Raw genomic sequence first — 17839 nt, forward strand, 5'->3', positions numbered from 1 at the left:
ACTATATATAGCCTACTATATTTTATTTGTTTGCATTCATATTACTTATATTGCACATCTATTTGTTCAACACTTGTACTTCCGCAGCACTTTGTTTCTCAAATGCTAATACTACCAATTCATGTTTCTCATGGCACTACGTCAAAACCTGGTAACAACAATTCATAGAGTACCCAAAAGAACAAACATGCAATTAATTGTTTTATTAAGAGATCTAAGGAAACAGTGAATTACAAAATCAAAAAATAAAAAATAAAAAATAAAAAAAAATAAAGGGAAACAGAAAACTACAAAACCAAACTTCTATGTTGAAGTACTGCATGCGCCTTGTGACACACTTCACTGAGCTGTATTTAAACCATGAGGGGCACTATTTGGAGATCTAGTTTCATCGGAATTAGTGTGAATCATCAAAAACTTAATGCCCTTCACCATCGCTTGGACCGGAATGCTTGCGTCCCCAGAGGTCGAGAACTTCAGCAAAATAATGATCCGTCCCTGCTAATTGGCTTGGACTCATTGGTTTCGTCATTGCACGGTGGTGATGGTGATGATTTGGTGCATGCAAAGTGCGTGCTTGTATGATAGTGAACACCGTAACAAAGCCCAAGAAAAGGACTAGGACAATAAAACGGCAAGCTTGGAGTTCTCTAGCCATGAATGTATATAGTAGTATTATCTTTGTTCACAGATAAATGAGGATGTGAAGTTGGGCTGTAAAGTTTGGTATTTATAGAAAGAGATGGTAACTCGTAAATTTGGAGGAAATGTACAATGCAAATTTCAAACACTTGATGGATTGTGTCTTTGAAGGAAGCGTGCAAGGAAACTCATATGGAAAAAACGAGAGGTGTGTAAAACATTTGGGTTGGAAACTTGGGGTGCAATGAACTTATGAACACATTTGAGTTTTGAAGAGTGAATAAAAGTTAGCTTATTACCACAATAATTTTCACAATTTTGGTCACTATTCGTTTATTTGGTAAGTTGTAAGTGGTGAAAAAAAATTGTAAATCCATAATTATACCACTCGTAAGTCACCACGTGGAGAAGTGAAAATAATTGGCATACGAAACTTACTCGGTGAAAAAAACTTACTCAGTGAAAAATTGAGGCCGGAAGCTATAAGGTCAATCTTGTAGAGTGAGAAAGTCAATAACTGGTAATTTTGAATTTAGAAACTCGTCCACATGGTTTTCTTTGACCATATTTATTTCGGTGCATATGCTTCATGTTTCAGAACAATGTAAATGCTTCAAACTTTGCATTTTTTTTCGAGCTTCCTAATGTGTCGGTTTATATACAGTCAGTCAAAGTCGATGTTAATTGTCAAAGAATACGTGCTATTGTTGTTTTTTTCTTCATTTGCTAAGAATAGGTGTCAAATTAGTCAGTAACTAACTGTTTTTTGGATTATATGTATTTTATTTTAACATGGCAAAATGCTATAAATTACTTTATTACCAAGGCGCAAACACACTTTCCCAGCTTACATCTTCATCCTATTTATATTTTGTGTATTGTCTGGATTATTGATTTTATAAAATATTAATTTGATATCAAAATTGACAGACACAATAGACAAGAAAGTTACAACGGTTTTTACCCTTATACTTGGAGGACCTCAAAGTGATAATAATACAAGATTTTGCATTTTCTGTACTGAAACGAAACCAAGATATTATACAATAGCAGGGGAAAAAAGAAAACTGTTGGCAATTGATTTGCCAGTTTGCACTGCTAATCTGTTTTGAGATAAGCCATTGAAAGATAACATAGATAGTAGAAGTAAGAGTTTCATGAAGCGTTCTCATCACTTCTGTAAATATTCAACAATAAGTATGGATTTTCCAACAAACTTTCAACCATAGAAAATGTTGGCAATGATCACAACTGGGCCGGTCTATCTAATTATTTGAATATATATATATATATTGAGACAAGTTATTTGAATATCTTGTATGGTTACATGTAAATAGTTTTTAGTATGACTGTGCAAGTATTCCTATATTGAAATTTGGTTTCTTTAGCCCTGGCTCTTCTTATTCAAATTATTCATTAGCTGTGGATCACTAAGAGAGAGTTTGGATACAGATGAAATAGTCTGCATTTGCGTTTTCTGTGGGTCCCGTTCATTGTTCATAGGACCCACAAGTATGAAATTTGACAAATCAACTTTAAAATTAGGTTCCACAGCACTATTCACACATTTAAAAATTATTTTCTTACAGTGTTTTCAGTTTTCAACAATAAGCAGTATTTAAACAGACCCTAAATAAATTGGAAGAAATAGGTATTTATATATAAATTACTATTGATGAAACCAATTTTGTCAGTTGATAGGTTCGTTCAGACGGAATACAACACGAATGAGTCTGAGACCTGCAAAAGAATAACAATGGTATTTCTCTCCTTCTAGTCACCGACATAGTGCCTATCAATGAGACTCTGATGATAAAGTCAAAAGTTGAGATAGAGAAATAATAAAAACTAAGAATGCATTTCAATATTTATGGATGTGAATGTATGTATCTATGTACATGTCCGTAAGAATGTATATCAACGTACCTTTGTTTAGGTTCTTAGGTGGTTTATATAGATCTCTGACTTCTCTAACCGTTAGAGGCCTTCAATGGTGGTCTTAATGGCTCTTGTAACGCTTCTAGTCACTTTATAAGGTGATTGATTATCCTACCAACGATCATGTACAACCGTGTGTCCATTAGTAAGTAGTAACGGCTCATGCATTAAATACGTATTTATAGTATTTTGGTCGTCCAATGACACCAAAGGCTTCTTTGGCCTAAGGAAATTTCTTGGTTCATCAACTATTATGTTGGTTATAAATTATAATAAAAAGTAGTATTGCATAGAATTCATTTGATGAATAAGAGATTTTATTGACAAGTATGAGGGTGGGGGACTAGTGGACCCCAGACTATGGTTCGCTTTTGGCTTATGAGGAATACGATAGTGTATCAACTATCAAGAATGAGGAGAATATAGTTGAAGCATTAAATGAGGATGTAAAGGCTTGGAGTCTCAGACAGAGTTTCGTATGAATGTCAAGAATTCATTGCCACCATCATCCATGCATTTTTCTTTTGTAACTTGTAATAAATATTTCTATTTTTATTTTCTTAATAAAGCCATTTAGCGAAGATTTTTGTAGTTCAATTGGTATTTCATGGTGTTTTCTAGATAAATTCTAATTATTTTTTTAGAGCATATATAAATATATGCAAAAACAAATGTAAAACTTTATAGTTTTCTTTTATACTAAAGTAAATCTTAATTTGTCAATAATTTTGTACTTTAATGTTATTGTTTATTCTTCTTTTTAGGAAAATTAAGATTCAAATCACTATTCCTCTATCATTATAACTATCAATTATCAATAAAAAATAAATAAAAGCAAATCCTAGCTATATGAGTGTGTGTAAGTAATTAAATGAATTGGAATGAGTAGATGAAGACGTTATTAATGTAAGCCCCAAGATCATCTCAAAATTCCTCTATCGTTATTATTATTTTTGTTTGAGAAGATAAAGTCATAGGATTTAATTGAACTTGACGTGCTACATTGTAAATAAAATATTTTGAAAAATGCTTTTTTTTTTTTTTTTTGTTAATCTCAAAACAACCTTATAATGAGAAGTGCATTCCTCAAAATGCGAAGAAGATTTAGGTTCATGTAGCTACCGATTAATTTATGAACTAACCATTAGGGCTGTCCAACCCAACCGGTGGCTCGACCCACCCGGTAAATCCGACTGAACCCTGGTCGACTACCGGCAGACCCATCTACTTCGACAGTTAGTGGCGGGTCTATTTCTCTAAAAACTGAAACCGTCGATTCGGTCTCAGATTTTCTCCCCATAACTAAGAAACTTGAACCAACCAAGATAAATCATTTTCTAGTGAGATCTTGGCTAGATCCATGAAATCTCCAAAGGATTTGGTGAGATCTCTTTGGATATGGCAAGAACTCGCCGAATCTGGTGAGATTTCACCAAATAGGTGAAAATATCACCAAAATTTCGTCGATTTTTGCTGTTAACTCACTAGATTTTGGCTGATTTTTAGATCTCTAACTCTAACCATACCAACCGTCATTCGTTGAAGGTCGGATCTGCCAGATCCAATCAACTACTCCGGTCAGCGGCAGGTTGAAGTTTTGACCACTCGATTTGTTCAGGTCAGTTTCGGGTTGGGCACAAACCCGACCCGTGGACAGGCCTACTAACCATCTAGATAATATAATAATAATAAAAATAATAAGTAATGCATTATGAATAGATTACAAATATGTGATTGGCCTATTACAAATAGTATTTAGTTCCACTAATTAGTAATGTTACGAACACAATATTTTCACAACTTACTATGATTGTAAGTTGTTATTGATTTTCACCTAGAACCAAAACAAAACAAAACAAAAACAAAAACAAAAACAAAAATTACATATATGATTCATTGTTCTTCCAGTAATGCATGGATCCCATTATAAGTCTATAATGAATGGCACCAAAATAAGCACAAAGAATGATAGGCGGTGAATGGTGTTGATCACAAATGCAACTTTTTTATTTGATCCTAAACTATATAAGAGCATCTCCATCAGCTCATGTATAATCTTGTATAATAGAAAAAGATCCAATTTTTACACATTTTGTCTCAAAAATGCTCCACATCAGTTCTTGTATAAATGTGTAAAAATGTGTATGATTATTCACTTGCTACAGTAACCGTGTATATTTACACGGTTACTGTGCTCTTCTATTTATTATTTTAATAATTTATTCTCTCTCATTGTCTCTGGGTCATACGCTACGCATCTCACAATTCTCACCTCACTCTCCCTTTCGTCATCTGATCAAATCATCCTCCATTGCCGCCGATCATCTTTTACTTGCCACCAATAAATTATCAAGCCATGCGATCGGCGACCATCAAACCATGCTGATCATCCATTGCCGTCGATCATCGAACCACGCTGATCATCAAACCACGTCGATCACCAACCACGCCGATCAAATCATTAAACGAAGGCCTCTCCGATCATCAAACCTTGCCGATCAAATCATCAATGGGTTTCGGGTTGGGTGGGTGATGATGGCTTGACTAGGTTTCAGGTTTGGTGGGTGATGAATGGGTTTGGGATTGAATGGATTTGGGATTGACTAGGTTTCAGATTGAGTGAGATGGTTTTTCTTGATGATGGTGGCTGGGTGGTGATGATGGTGGCTGGGTGTGGAGGGATCGTTGGTAGTGATGGGTCTGTGAGAGAGAGGGCCGGTGAGAGAGAAAATAATAAAAAATCGTAAAAAAATGAATATTTTATTAAATAAATGTGTAAAATAGATAAACTGATGTGTATGGTTTGTAAAAGTGAGTGTGTAAAATAGAAAAAGTAGCTTCTTTCGTGTAAAATAGATGAGAAGTTTGCATCCACTGATGTGGATACTCTAAGAATGGTGGGTTTTTGTGGTTCAGGTGAGGTACCAAAATCTTTATTAATAATAATTTAATAATGAAGTATCACGTTGACCTTTTTTTTTTTTTCCTTTTTTTGAGAAAAAGTTAAGCTCTTTTAATAAAGAGCTTACCTTGACCTACAACAATTCATGGTCTTTTTGTGCCCACCGCATTTAATTAGACTTCTAGTTTTTGACCGTTAAACAGTATTTAATGACAACAACAGGCGAGAAACGTGTTACTGGTGCAACAGGTGAGCAACAACTAAAAGCACTTGCAGCAGTGGAGCTAAATAGGTATATAGCTATTTTAGATGTGCCAAAACACAAAAAAAAACTCCTTTGCAGCAGTGGAGCAATAACTAAATCTTTTAGCTGAATTGCTACAGTGCACATCTATCTATAGATGTGCACTGTAGCTCACATCTAAAAATAAAAAGTAATTTTTTATTCCCCGGATACAACTTGCTTCTTTTTTCTTTTTTCTTTCTTTTATCCCACCAGTCTCTCATTCACTTCTCTCATTCAGCTCAAGTCTCTCAACCTCTCACTTTCTCAACTCCAGCAAGTCTCTCAACCTCTCACTCTCTCGACGTCACCGACACCGGCACAACTCGCCACCACAGACCGCCCACATCGCCCTCACCGACCCACAAACCCACATCGTCCTTACTGACCCACAGACCCACTTCACCCTCACCGACCCAGCCACCGTAGACCCACATCGCCAATCGCCCATCTTCCTCTATTCGCCGATCTCACTCACCCAGCCGCCACAGAGCCATCTCGCTCTAACCCAAGCCCCAAGCCACTGTTGCCATCCATCTCTCTTTTCTCTTTGCTATGATTGTGTTTTTTTTTATGTATTTTCATATGGGTTTGGTGGCTATGGTGGTGGTGGTTGATTTTGGCTATGGTAGTGGTGGTGGATGATTTTGACAGTGGGTTTGTGGATGTTTTTGTTTTTTTTTTTTTTTTCTATGTTGTGTTGTGGTTGCCAAAGTAGAGTGGTGGTTGTGACTGGTGGTGGTGGTGGTGGTGGTGGTGGTTGTGGCTGTGGTTGTGACTGTGGCTGATAGTAGAGGTGGTTGTGGTATGGTTTTTTTGGGTAGTGGAGTATATTATTTTATTGTATGGGATATATTATTTTATTGTGTTGAAAGCTAAAATAGATCCATTGCTGCAGCATATGTATAGGTAAAATAGATAAAGTAACTTTTGGTGGAGTTAAAAAGCTAAATTTTTAGCTCCACTGCTGTGGATGCTCTAACACACTATATTTCAAAGAAAGAAATTAAACATGCACAGCACAACAATTCAGATATTTCTTTTTGTTTTCTTGTTTTAGTTAACTAGATCTGGATTCCTATCAAATTATTTGATATTATTATTAAGTATTTTTTTTTATATTATTATTAAGTAAGTACCATATAAATCACAGATTTTAATTTAAGCTATATATGTTTATTTTATCTTCCATTCCATTCTATTTCTCAAATTTAAAAATAAAGAATACAATTTATACCATATAAATTTGGTGAATTGTTATTTTAGGCATTAAATTTAAATATTATCACTTTAATCATTAAACTTTGATAACTTTGCTTTTTTTAAGTCCTTCCAAGTTCTATCCATTGCCAAAACAATGTTAACTTTGAGTTTAGTTTTTTTTTTTTTTTTTACATAACAAAATATCACAATAAACTGAGTTGTCAATTCATTATAGGTTAACATAAAATAAAATAAGATTATCTCAAGACCCACGATAACTCAAATGTTATAGAAATGTTGTGAGATTTTGTTGTGCTTATATACCTTCTCAAACTCTTTTCTTTTATAATGTGAAGTGGCATCGTTTTAAGAGGTTTAACTTACGGTATGTTTCTCATACCCTTTTAGTGGATTTAAAAAAAGATTGAAAATTATAATTCACCAAATATTTTAGGTGTAAATTATATTTATTTATTGGTAAAAATGCAAAACTGACCCTCTAACTTTTACTCTTTTTCATTTCAGTCCTCTAACTTTCAATTTTGTCAATTCAGTATTCTATCTTTCAATTTTTGTCAATGCAAGATTCCGTTAAATCCCAGTTATGCTGCCGTTAATGTCACTGAGTTTTTCCCCCTTTTTTTTTTTTATTTCGGAATTGAGGTGTGTGATCTATGGCCTCGACTTGGTCTTCGTCAGGCTGATGTTCCTGAACACGAACGCCGACAGGACCTTAAATAGGACCGAGGTCCCCTTGTCATGCGCGAACACATTACTCATCTTGAATGGGCGGTCGGTGTGAGGTATTATGGGCTTTCGGGCCAACATGATGAACCGGGTCACGTTCCTCGAGTCGTCCTAGATTCCATCGACAAGTATGTTCATCCCGCCGTGTCGTTGACTTCCTTACGTGCAACGTTGAGGTCGAGTTTCGTGAGGGTGAGTTCGCATTGAGCTAAGGCTTGTGGGTGTGAGATGACTCAAGTCAAGTACTCTTTTCGAACCCCTGGTAAAGCCAAGAGGTAGTGGTGTACGGGTAATTGGACCTCACCGACTATGTGAAGGCAATGGCGGAGTAAGAGGTCATAGTTTCAGAGTACGTGCCGGGAACACCTTGGTAAGCAACCCGAAGCTGTGGCCCGTGCATCGGAGCCGGCGACAGGTCTGTAATAGTTACGACTTCGCCAGCAGATTCTTGTTGTTGTTGTTTTTTTTTTTTTTTTTCAGATTTTTCTTTTTTCCTTTTAATTCCAAAATTAAAAAAAATATAAAAAAATAAAAAATAAAAAAAATAAAAAAAAAAAAGAAAACGGCATCGTTTCAGTAACATTAATGGCAACCTATAATTAGATTTTAACGGAATCCTATATTAACAAAAATTAAAAAATAGAAGACTAAATTGACAAAACTAAAAACTAAAAGCCTGAAATGAAAAAATTAATAATAATAATAAGGGATAATTACACATAACCCACCTGTGGTTTGAGCGAAAATCACTTTGCCTACCCGTGGTTTGAAAAGTATCACTTAACCCACCTGAGGTATGTTTCCGTCACTCTCCGTAACCCACCTCGGTCTCTGCCGTTACAAAAACACCTTGTAACCCCAAAACAGAACATAACGCGAATCAAAACCCCCAAAACTCAAACACTTTTCGAGAGAGACACCCAAGGTGCAATCAGGCTTGTTCTTCGCGGTTTGGAGCGTGTGGAGAGGGAGAAAGCACTTCTTTTGCATCATCGAACCTGGGCAAGGTATGTGTGATGTTTTTTCATCTGCATTTGGCTTCTTGATGTCATTTTTTTATGGTGACCCACCCACGTAGTTAGGTTTTGCTGTTCATCTGCACAATAAAATTTTTTTTGTATGTTAAATTAGCATTTTGCGATTTATGTGTAGAATCGCTTAGAATATGCATTTTGCTATTGTTGTTTCTATAATGCATTTTGTCAATGATTGCACTTGTTTGTGAAGTGTGGGTAGTGTGGTCCCTATGAATTTGTTGGGAGTCTGGTTTTGCATGTGCTTTATGTGGTCCTTTGTCCGTGTGTTGTTGTCAATTTGTTGCCTTGTTGTCTCTTTTGGCTTCTTCTCACTTTCTGCATGTCAGTGTGTGTAAACATTGAGACTTATTTTAATTGCAGATGGATGATGTCACATTTGACCTTGAAATTCATGTTGGGGGATGTTTTGTGGAGGAGCCAACCATACAATATGTGGGTGGGTCTGTACGTTTACTGACAGAGATTGACCCTGACAAGTTGAGTTACTTTGAAATTAGGGATTTATGCCATCTAGTTGGTGCTCCTAAGGAACACAGTAGATATAAGTATTTAATTCCTGATGGTGATCTACAGCATGATTTAAGAGACATAGAAACAGATACAGATGTTGTAAACATGACTAACCTTCATAAGGCATGGTATGCTGAAAAAATCATAATCTATACTGACATAGATGTGGAGCCATTGGCAGTTGAGTATCCTGATGCAGGGGGAGTGGCAGATGGTGGCGTAGGTGGTGATGCAGGGGGAGTGGCAGGTGGTGTAGGTGGTGATGCAGGGGGAGTGGCAGATGGTGTAGGTGGTCATGCAGGTGGTGATGTAAGTGGTGATGCAGCAAGGGTTGAAATAGAATTGGATAGTGATGATGATGAAGATGATGAGAATGATGATGAGAGTGATGATGAAGAAGATGTTGAGGATGTTGACATTGATGCAAGAGATGAAGAACAGAATGTTGAAGGAGATGATGATGATGATGATGATTGGCTAAATGAAGGCCTAGAGGGGGATGGCTTTGGTGATGATGTATTTGCTGCTCAAAAATCAGCTCCACAAGGTTCTGCTCCCAATACAAACCCAGAATCAAGCAATGCACCCCACACAGCCCCAGAATCAAGCAATGCACCCCACACAGACCCTGAGTGGGCTGAGCCAGCCCTTGAGGATGACCTGGTAAGCATGGATGGGTCTGATGATGAGCAGGAACCTGAGCAAGTGGAGTTTAATGCTAAGAGTGACATGAGAAATGTTGTACTGAAGAAGGAGATGAAGTTCCCTAATGCAAAGGTGTTCAGAGCTGCTTTGAGGGAGTATGCAATCAAAAAACCTGTTGACATCAAATTCAAGCTTAATGAGAAGACCAAGATATCAGTTCACTGCAAGAATGGGTGTGGGTGGAGATGTTATGCATCTCAAATAAGTGGAGAGCTAACATTTCAAATTAAGACCTTGACTGATGACTGTACTTGTCCCAAGTCTTTCAAAAACAGCCAAGCAACATCAGCTTATGTTACTAAGAGGTTCATTGAGGATTTTAGCAAAAATCCAAATTGGGAGGTGAGTGGTGTACACAACCATGTGATGCAAAATTTATCTGTTGACCTAAGTGTAAACCAAGTGTATAGGTCAAAGAGAAAGGCAAAGGATTTGATAAATGGAGATGAGCAACTGCAATATGGTGTCCTTAGGGACTATGCACAAATGATAACCACTGTAGACAAGGGGAGTAGGGTTATATTGCAGACAGAAATGGCTGAGGAGACTTCCCAGCCAAAATTTAAAAGGATGTATGTTAGGTTCAATGCTCAGAAGGTAGGATTTTTAGGTGGATGCAGGCCATTTATAGGTTTAGATGGTTGTCACATAAAGCACAGATTTGGTGGGCAAATCTTATCTGCCACTGCCAAGGATGCAAATGACAACATTTTTCCAGTAGCCATGGCTGTTGTGGAACAAGAAACCAGGGAGTCTTGGATATGGTTTTTGGAAATTTTTGCTGATGATATAGGGAGGCCAGAGGAGCTTCAGTTGGTCTTCATTTCTGATAGGCAAAAGGTATGCAAGTTTTGTTTTGTTCAGTTACACTTGAATAGTTGACTTTGTTTGCTGAACTAACTTGTTTTGTTTGTTTGTTTGCTTGCTTATTTACAGGGGCTTATACCTGCAATAGAGACACTATTCCCTACCGTGGAGCATAGATACTGTGTGAAACACATCTACAACAATTTCAAAGTTGATCACAAGGGATTGGAGCTGAAGGATGCATTGTGGAGGTGTGCTGCTGCCACAACAGTAAGGGAGTTTGAGAGATGCATGCAGTACATAAGGGATTTGGATGAAAAGGCATATGAGTATCTTGCAAACATTGCACCTGCACAGTGGACAAGGTCACACTTCACTCATAGGGCCTTAACAGATTGTTTGGTAAATAATTTGAGTGAGTCTTTTAATGCAATGATATTGAAGTCTAGGGACAAGCCTATCTTGGCAATGTTGGAGTGGATTAGGGTTAGACTTATGACTAGGCTTTACACAAAAAGGGAAGGGATACAGAAGTATGCTGGAAAGTTGTGTCCAAGCATACAAGATAGGTTGGAGAAATTGAAGGTTGAAAGTAAGGCATTTAGTGCTACCCCAGCTGGTAGTTTCCTTTATGAGGTAGGCAGTCAGTATGAGAGGCATGTAGTTGATTTGGTGAAGAAGACATGTAGCTGTAGGTCTTGGGATTTAAATGGCATTCCCTGCAAACATGCCATAACAGCCATTTATACAAAAATTGAGACACCAGAAGACTATACCCACCCATGCTACTTCAAAGAAACTTACATGGAGATATACAAGGAGGTACTTCCTCCCATGCCTGGCCAGTCAGAATGGGCTGAGACTGGACAGCCTGCTCCCCTGGCACCTCACATATACAAACCACCAGGCAGACCACCCAAGCAAAGAAAGAGGGCTTCTGATGAGCCTAGGAACCCTTACAAAGCAAGTAGACAGAATAGACCTGTAAGATGTGGGAAATGCAAAAAGGAAGGGCATAACTCAAGAGGGTGCAAGGCTGGCATCACTGGGGAGACACCATGGCAGAGGAGACAGAGACTTCAAAGAGAAAAAGCTGTAAGTAATTAGGATTTAAATGGCAAAAAACAAAAAAAAAAAAAACTTGTTTTTAAACTTACAATAGACACTGTATTGAAACTGGGTTTTGTTGCAGGCAAGGAAAGGGGTGCCTGCACCTAGATCTGCACCTCAGCCTGCACCTCAGCCTGCACCTCAGCCACCATCCCAGCAGCCTACACAGACCTACAACATGATGTCTGCCACTCAGCCTTCATCCTCACAGCAAGGAAATCAACCTAGGCCATCTCACAAGAGAGCAGGATGGTTCTCTTCCTCGCAACCAGAGTTTCACACACCTAGGGAGACCTGGGATACCTTACCAAGATCTTCACAAGTAACTTAGTCCTGGATGGTTGTGTAACTTGGGATATTTTTTAACAAGTGGATCTATTTTTTATTTTGTAGCCTTCACATGCAAGTGAGAGCACTGGTGGTGTGAGGACTAGAGGACAGCTTGCTGCACAAAGGCCACCAAAAATGAATCCAGTGGGTGGAAAGAGGAAAGAGTAAAGGCAAGAAATGAATGAAGCTAGTGGGTACGCATGCCAGCATTGGAAGTAAACCTAGTGGGAACATGTGGGCCTTTTTGGTTTTTTTTTTTTTGTGAAGACCACTGTTGGCCTTTTGTAATTATCAATTAGTGTAAAAAACAGTCACTGCTGGCCTTGGAATGTGCTTTTTTGTAATTACTAATTAGTGTAAAAAACAATCACTGCTGGCCTTGGAATGTGCTTTTTTGTAATTAAGGTACAATATGGAAGTTGTGATATTACAGTTTGTATGGAACAATATTTGTCCAAACTAGATTATATGGAAGTTTATTTATTGCTACTACAAATTGTGTCCAAGTATATTATTTTTATTGTGGAATGGTATGCACAACCAAATTATATGAAAGTTTATTTATTGCTACTACAAATTGTGTCCAAGTATATTTTTCTAATAGAGTGTATGGGAAGTTTTTATTGTGGAATGGTTGTTATGGTATGCACAGCCAAATTATATGGAAGTTTATTTATTGCTACTACAAATTATGTCCAAGTATACTTTTCTAATACAGTGTATGAAAGTTTTTATTGTGGAATGGTTGTTATGGTATGCACAGCCAAATTGATAATTGACCATTACTTCTTCCATTGAATGGTTGTTAGGATATGCACAAAATACTCAGAATTGACCAATTCTTCATTCATTGACACATCAAAACATTACATCAGTAGGCTAGTGCTATTACAATACAAATTCATTAACACCATTGCCATAACTATCTCTACTAACCAAGTAACTATTTCAGGGGCAACAATCTAGGTCTCTTCACTCCAGAGAACTCAATTGAGCCAAAACACAACAACATAACAATAACAAAAAAGATCCATGACAAAATGCATGCAGACTTCCACATTCTTTGCTTCTCTTCAGCAAGAATGGCTTTTTCCTTAGCTTTTGCACAGACAGCTCGAGCCTTTCTCTCCCTCTCCTTGGCTTTGGCTTCCTCTTCAAGAGCCTTTTCTGCCATTTGCCTAGCTTCTTCTGCCGTTTCCAGAGCTGTCCTTTCCCTCTCATTTGCAAGTTGGAGAGCAGTCTGAAGCCTAGACATCTTCTCTAGAGCCAAAGGTGCAGCTTCATTCCCACGAGGACAGGTTGGGTTATCAATCCAAACAAAGAAAGGACACTTAGGACCAACCTTATAACGGCTACAACCCAAGAACCTCCTCCCAAAATTGTGCAAACTCAAACTTGTTCTCAAAACACAAGTCTGCTCATTGCACATATGTCCACATGAACCCGAGAAATTACCACTTGATGAAGACATCTCAACATACCACGATTCCTGGATTTAGACTTTCACACAGTAAGTTCACACTTGAACAAAATCTGAAACCCTAAATCAGGAACAGAGCCAAATGCAGATGAAAAAACATCACACATACCTTGCCTAGGTTCGATGATGCAAAAGAAGTGCTTTCTCCCTCTCCACACGCTCCAAACCGCGAAGAACAAGCCTGATTGCACCTTGGGTGTCTCTCTCGAAACGTGTTTGAGTTTTGGGGGTTTTGATTCGCGTTATGTTCTGTTTTGGGGTTACAAGGTGTTTTTGTAACGGCAGAGACCGAGGTGGGTTACGGAGAGTGACGGAAACATACCTCAGGTAGGTTAAGTGATACTTTTCAAACCACGGGTAGGTAAAGTGATTTTCGCTCAAACCACAGGTGGGTTATGTGTAATTATCCCTAATAAGGGATAATAATAATAAATATAAAATATAAAATAAAATAAAAAAATCAGTTTTACATTTTTACCTTATTTATTTGTTATTTTGTGTTACCAAAATTGTTTTAGAGACTAACCCAAAACAGGGAAAAAAAAAAACTAGTAATAAATTAACAATAATGACATATTGGGTAGGCACCTAGCAAACCGGCATTTGCCAGTAATGGTAACTGCAATTTCCAGCGAATGTTTCGGTTACGCCTTCTTATAGCCAGAGAGAAGACACAGACACACACAGAGCGAGAGACAGATTCTCAGAGAGAGAGAGAGAGAGAGAGAATTAGGTCTCAGTTTGCAGAAACTGAAACTCTTTCTCTCTCTTCCTCTCCGTTTCTGCAAAAACAAACAGCCCTAATTTTTGTGCGCGTATTGGAAAATGTCGTCGGCAGAGCGAGCCTCGCCTGCAGAAACCGACGAAATGAACGAGTCATTCTTCGCCAAAAGAGGCTGCTGTTCATGGATTCCGTGCGTGGGACGATCAGAGCGAGCCTCCTCCGCCGTCGGATCGTCGTGGTGGGAGCGCATACGGACGGCGGAGATGAACGACGACGACAAGTGGTGGGTCCGGAGTTGGAGAAACTTCCGGGAGTGGTCCGAGATCGTCGCCGGCCCGAAGTGGAAGACCTTCATTCGCCGGTTCAACAAGAACCGGTTCAACAGGACGAAATTCCAATACGACCCCTTGAGTTACGCGCTGAATTTCGACGAGGGTCCGGGGCAGAACGGTCATTTGGATGAGGATTACTTGGGCCGCGATTTCTCGTGCCGTTTCGCTTCCATTCCGGCCTCCGCTAAATCGTCTATGGATTTCGGAAAAGACGCGCCGGTATTCAAGTGACACGCACGTGACGATGCTTAAATTTCGTTTCAGTTTTTTTCGGCGCGCCGTGTGGGATAACGTGCGCAGGGTGCGGCGCCGATTTTGGGGTGTGGTGTACGAGAAAATCGTGGCGGTTGGTTGACTTCTTTGTTTATAGTAATTGGATGGTGGTGTCGGCGGCACGTGGCGGGATATTATGTTTTATGAAAGTTAATAATTTTTCAGTTTACCCTTCAGTGAAATTGGTAAGAAAAGAAGGATGTGCGTTGTACTTTTGATTGTAAATGTAGGATTGTGACGATGAATTGTCCAAATGTACCTGTGTTTGGTTTTGTGTTGTTTTTTTTTTTGTTTGTTACTAGAAACAAAATTACAATAGAGATTATTTGAGCCAATTGATTTTGGACACTTTAATCATATAGTAATTTATTATTTCAATTATATTATGTTGCTTCTGAATTTCTTGTTGTAAAGTATTGGGAACAATCCCCACCTCTTCTATTGCCAACGAACCCTTTGGAGTTTTGTGAAGTAGATGACACTATTTTCCCCTAAAACTGTTTATTATAGGAGGGAGAAGAGGTTGAAATTCAAAGCCATGTTATGTTAGTTGGTGTTCTGGCATTATTATTCTCTTCTGGTACCAAACTACCAGTGATGTTTTGATTAACGATTATGGTAGATGAGTTCCAGGGAAGAGCAAAAATCTTCACAACTTTTTTTAATAATTTGTTGAATCAATAAGTTGTGATTAGTGTAGTATCGTTTTCACATGAGTTCTTTGTTATTACTACTTTTATTATACATGAATTGCAATGTTCTCACTACATAGTTATGAAATTTTTTTATATCATTAAACTTCTTGTGCTCTAGAAAACAGATTGTGTCACAATGTGGTTGTTTGAAGGGGGAAAAAATTTACGGGATAGTATGTATGTCCTTATTATGCGTCTGGCTACTTCAGTGCAAATAGTAGGGTATTAGTTTTCAAGATGAATTTTGATGATGTCTCAAATTAGTGATCATATATCCCATCTAGGCTTTGGAAGACTTACAAGATAGAACATAAGAATTCAGATTGACATCATTGTGGTGACAGCCAAGCCTACGTTAATGCTTAAGTTAGAACTCACTAAAGTGACATATCTAGGTATCAACTATCAAGTGTTTTTATGGCTATTTTTCTTATCTCACTATGTATAAGAAAGAGCAAAGTTGTATTTATTCGTTTGGAAACAGCTTATCTATTTTTTTGTTGAAAATATGTTAAAATATTCTTATACTTTAAAATTTTGAGAAAAAGCAAGATTTAAAAAATATGTACATAAATCCTTGGGAATGTGAACATAAAATGTAGAGCACATGGACGAAGATAAGGCTAAAATATTGGGAATGTGTACCAATCAGTAATGTTGGACTGGATGCAGCATGCTTTCGGCCATGAATATAGCCCATGTATTCTAGATATGAAGTTAATTTCCATGAAGTTTGAAATTATGTTTAGTGGACTTCAACTAATCTCTTTTTTAGTCTTTTTAAGTTAGAGAAAAGAAGAACAAGAAGAAGAAAGAAGAAAAAAAACATACTAAGGATCTTCAATATCCTTTTTTCCCCTTCCTATCCCATACTTGTGAGTTGTGACATTGAGTTGTGACATAAGAATTGAAGTTTCATATGAAATGAAAGAACTATTTCACCTTATTCACACGAGCTGATAAAAGTGAGGAACAACTGTTATAAAATATATAGTGTCAATTGATTTGTTTAATGACAACAAATGATACGGTTGGATTATGATCCTTTATACTCTTATTAGAATAATCCTCTCGTGGAATTCTTAAATTCCTATTTCTTTTTTATGAAATGAATGAATTGCATTATATTATTTCATCAATGTTATAAATAGATTCTAAAATGGTAGATAACTTAAAAGATAATGGGAAGCATATCAAGTCCACAGAAAAGGAAAAAAAATAAAAATAAAAATCAAGTGCCACTCTTTGCCAGCTTTATCTTGATAGATCATATCTAACCCCAACAATCATACATTCTCTTGTACTCATTGTGGAGAAACAAAAAGAATATTCATTTGGGATCTTGGAGCAAATCAAATCCTGCTTTGGTTTTCAATGGAGTTCTTTCTGATCACTAGTCGATTTGTTGGACTTTCTCCTTAGTTTCCAATGTTATAGGGGGGCCCGAAATCTTTTGAAATAGCTGGCTTCATCACCTTTAATCTTTTACAATATAAGAATTTCACAACTTGAGCTTCAGTATATTAATTTATAGAACAATGGGTTTGGTGGTCTCTACTTGAGCAATAACAATGGATGCAAGTTCAACTAATATTTCAAGAGCCCTTATCTACCTTTTAGTTGAAATGGCCTACCCAGAGAGGAGATGGTGAGCAAAGGACTCATATCCCACATAAAAAAGCTCGCCAATGGGCAATATTGTGTGCTAAAAAGTTTACATGGCTTCTAACAAAAATGAAATCTCTATATAAAAACAAATTCAGCATGAAGTTCTCAAGAGTGAGAGCTGGTGGAGAGGAGGTGTTTAGTGCATCAATAACTGACTTGGAATCACCATTAAAAAAGACAAAGTTGAGCTTCTGATCTTTTGCCTAGGAAACTAGAACCAGCATGTTGGCAATTATTGCTCTTTTGAGTTTATTATTACTGTTTAGTTTTTATCTCGTATTATCTTTAAGAATAATGTTATAATCACAAACTACTTTACAACATTTTTATAAACTACTGATGTGACAAATTATTACTAATTCTAATATGAGCCTATCACTAACATCACATTTTTACTTGCAATAGCTATTTGGAAAATACTAAAATCACATCAGCAGTTTATAAAAATGTTGT

General features: G+C 37.3%; 2 protein-coding genes across 2 annotated transcripts; both read left to right on the top strand.

Moving 5' to 3' along the window:
• The first annotated feature begins 8425 nt into the window (after positions 1–8425).
• Positions 8426–12382, top strand: LOC126702956 (uncharacterized). Its single transcript, XM_050401831.1, has 5 exons — positions 8426–8722; positions 9113–10807; positions 10904–11869; positions 11967–12206; positions 12278–12382. Exons 2-5 carry the CDS (start codon positions 9113–9115, stop codon positions 12380–12382), a joined length of 3006 nt encoding a protein of 1001 aa, XP_050257788.1. The 5' UTR covers positions 8426–8722.
• Positions 12383–14519: 2137 nt separating this feature from the next.
• On the top strand, positions 14520–14981 carry LOC126702963 (uncharacterized). Its single transcript, XM_050401844.1, has one exon. The coding sequence runs from the start codon at positions 14520–14522 to the stop codon at positions 14979–14981; it is 462 nt and encodes a 153-aa protein (XP_050257801.1).
• Positions 14982–17839: the final 2858 nt, after the last annotated feature.

The sequence above is a fragment of the Quercus robur genome, chromosome 2 (assembly GCF_932294415.1).
Source record: "Quercus robur chromosome 2, dhQueRobu3.1, whole genome shotgun sequence".
Classification (NCBI taxonomy): domain Eukaryota; kingdom Viridiplantae; phylum Streptophyta; class Magnoliopsida; order Fagales; family Fagaceae; genus Quercus; species Quercus robur.

Bases quoted from the DNA above. Each gene is read 5' to 3' on its own strand.
- LOC126702956 (XM_050401831.1), top strand. From the start codon at position 9,113: ATGGATGATGTCACATTTGACCTTGAAATTCATGTTGGGGGATGTTTT. The intron at 11,870-11,966 runs GTAAGTAATTAG...GTTTTGTTGCAG, and splicing joins GACTTCAAAGAGAAAAAGCT to GCAAGGAAAGGGGTGCCTGC. The intron at 12,207-12,277 runs GTAACTTAGTCC...TTTATTTTGTAG, and splicing joins CCTTACCAAGATCTTCACAA to CCTTCACATGCAAGTGAGAG.
- LOC126702963 (XM_050401844.1), top strand. From the start codon at position 14,520: ATGTCGTCGGCAGAGCGAGCCTCGCCTGCAGAAACCGACGAAATGAAC.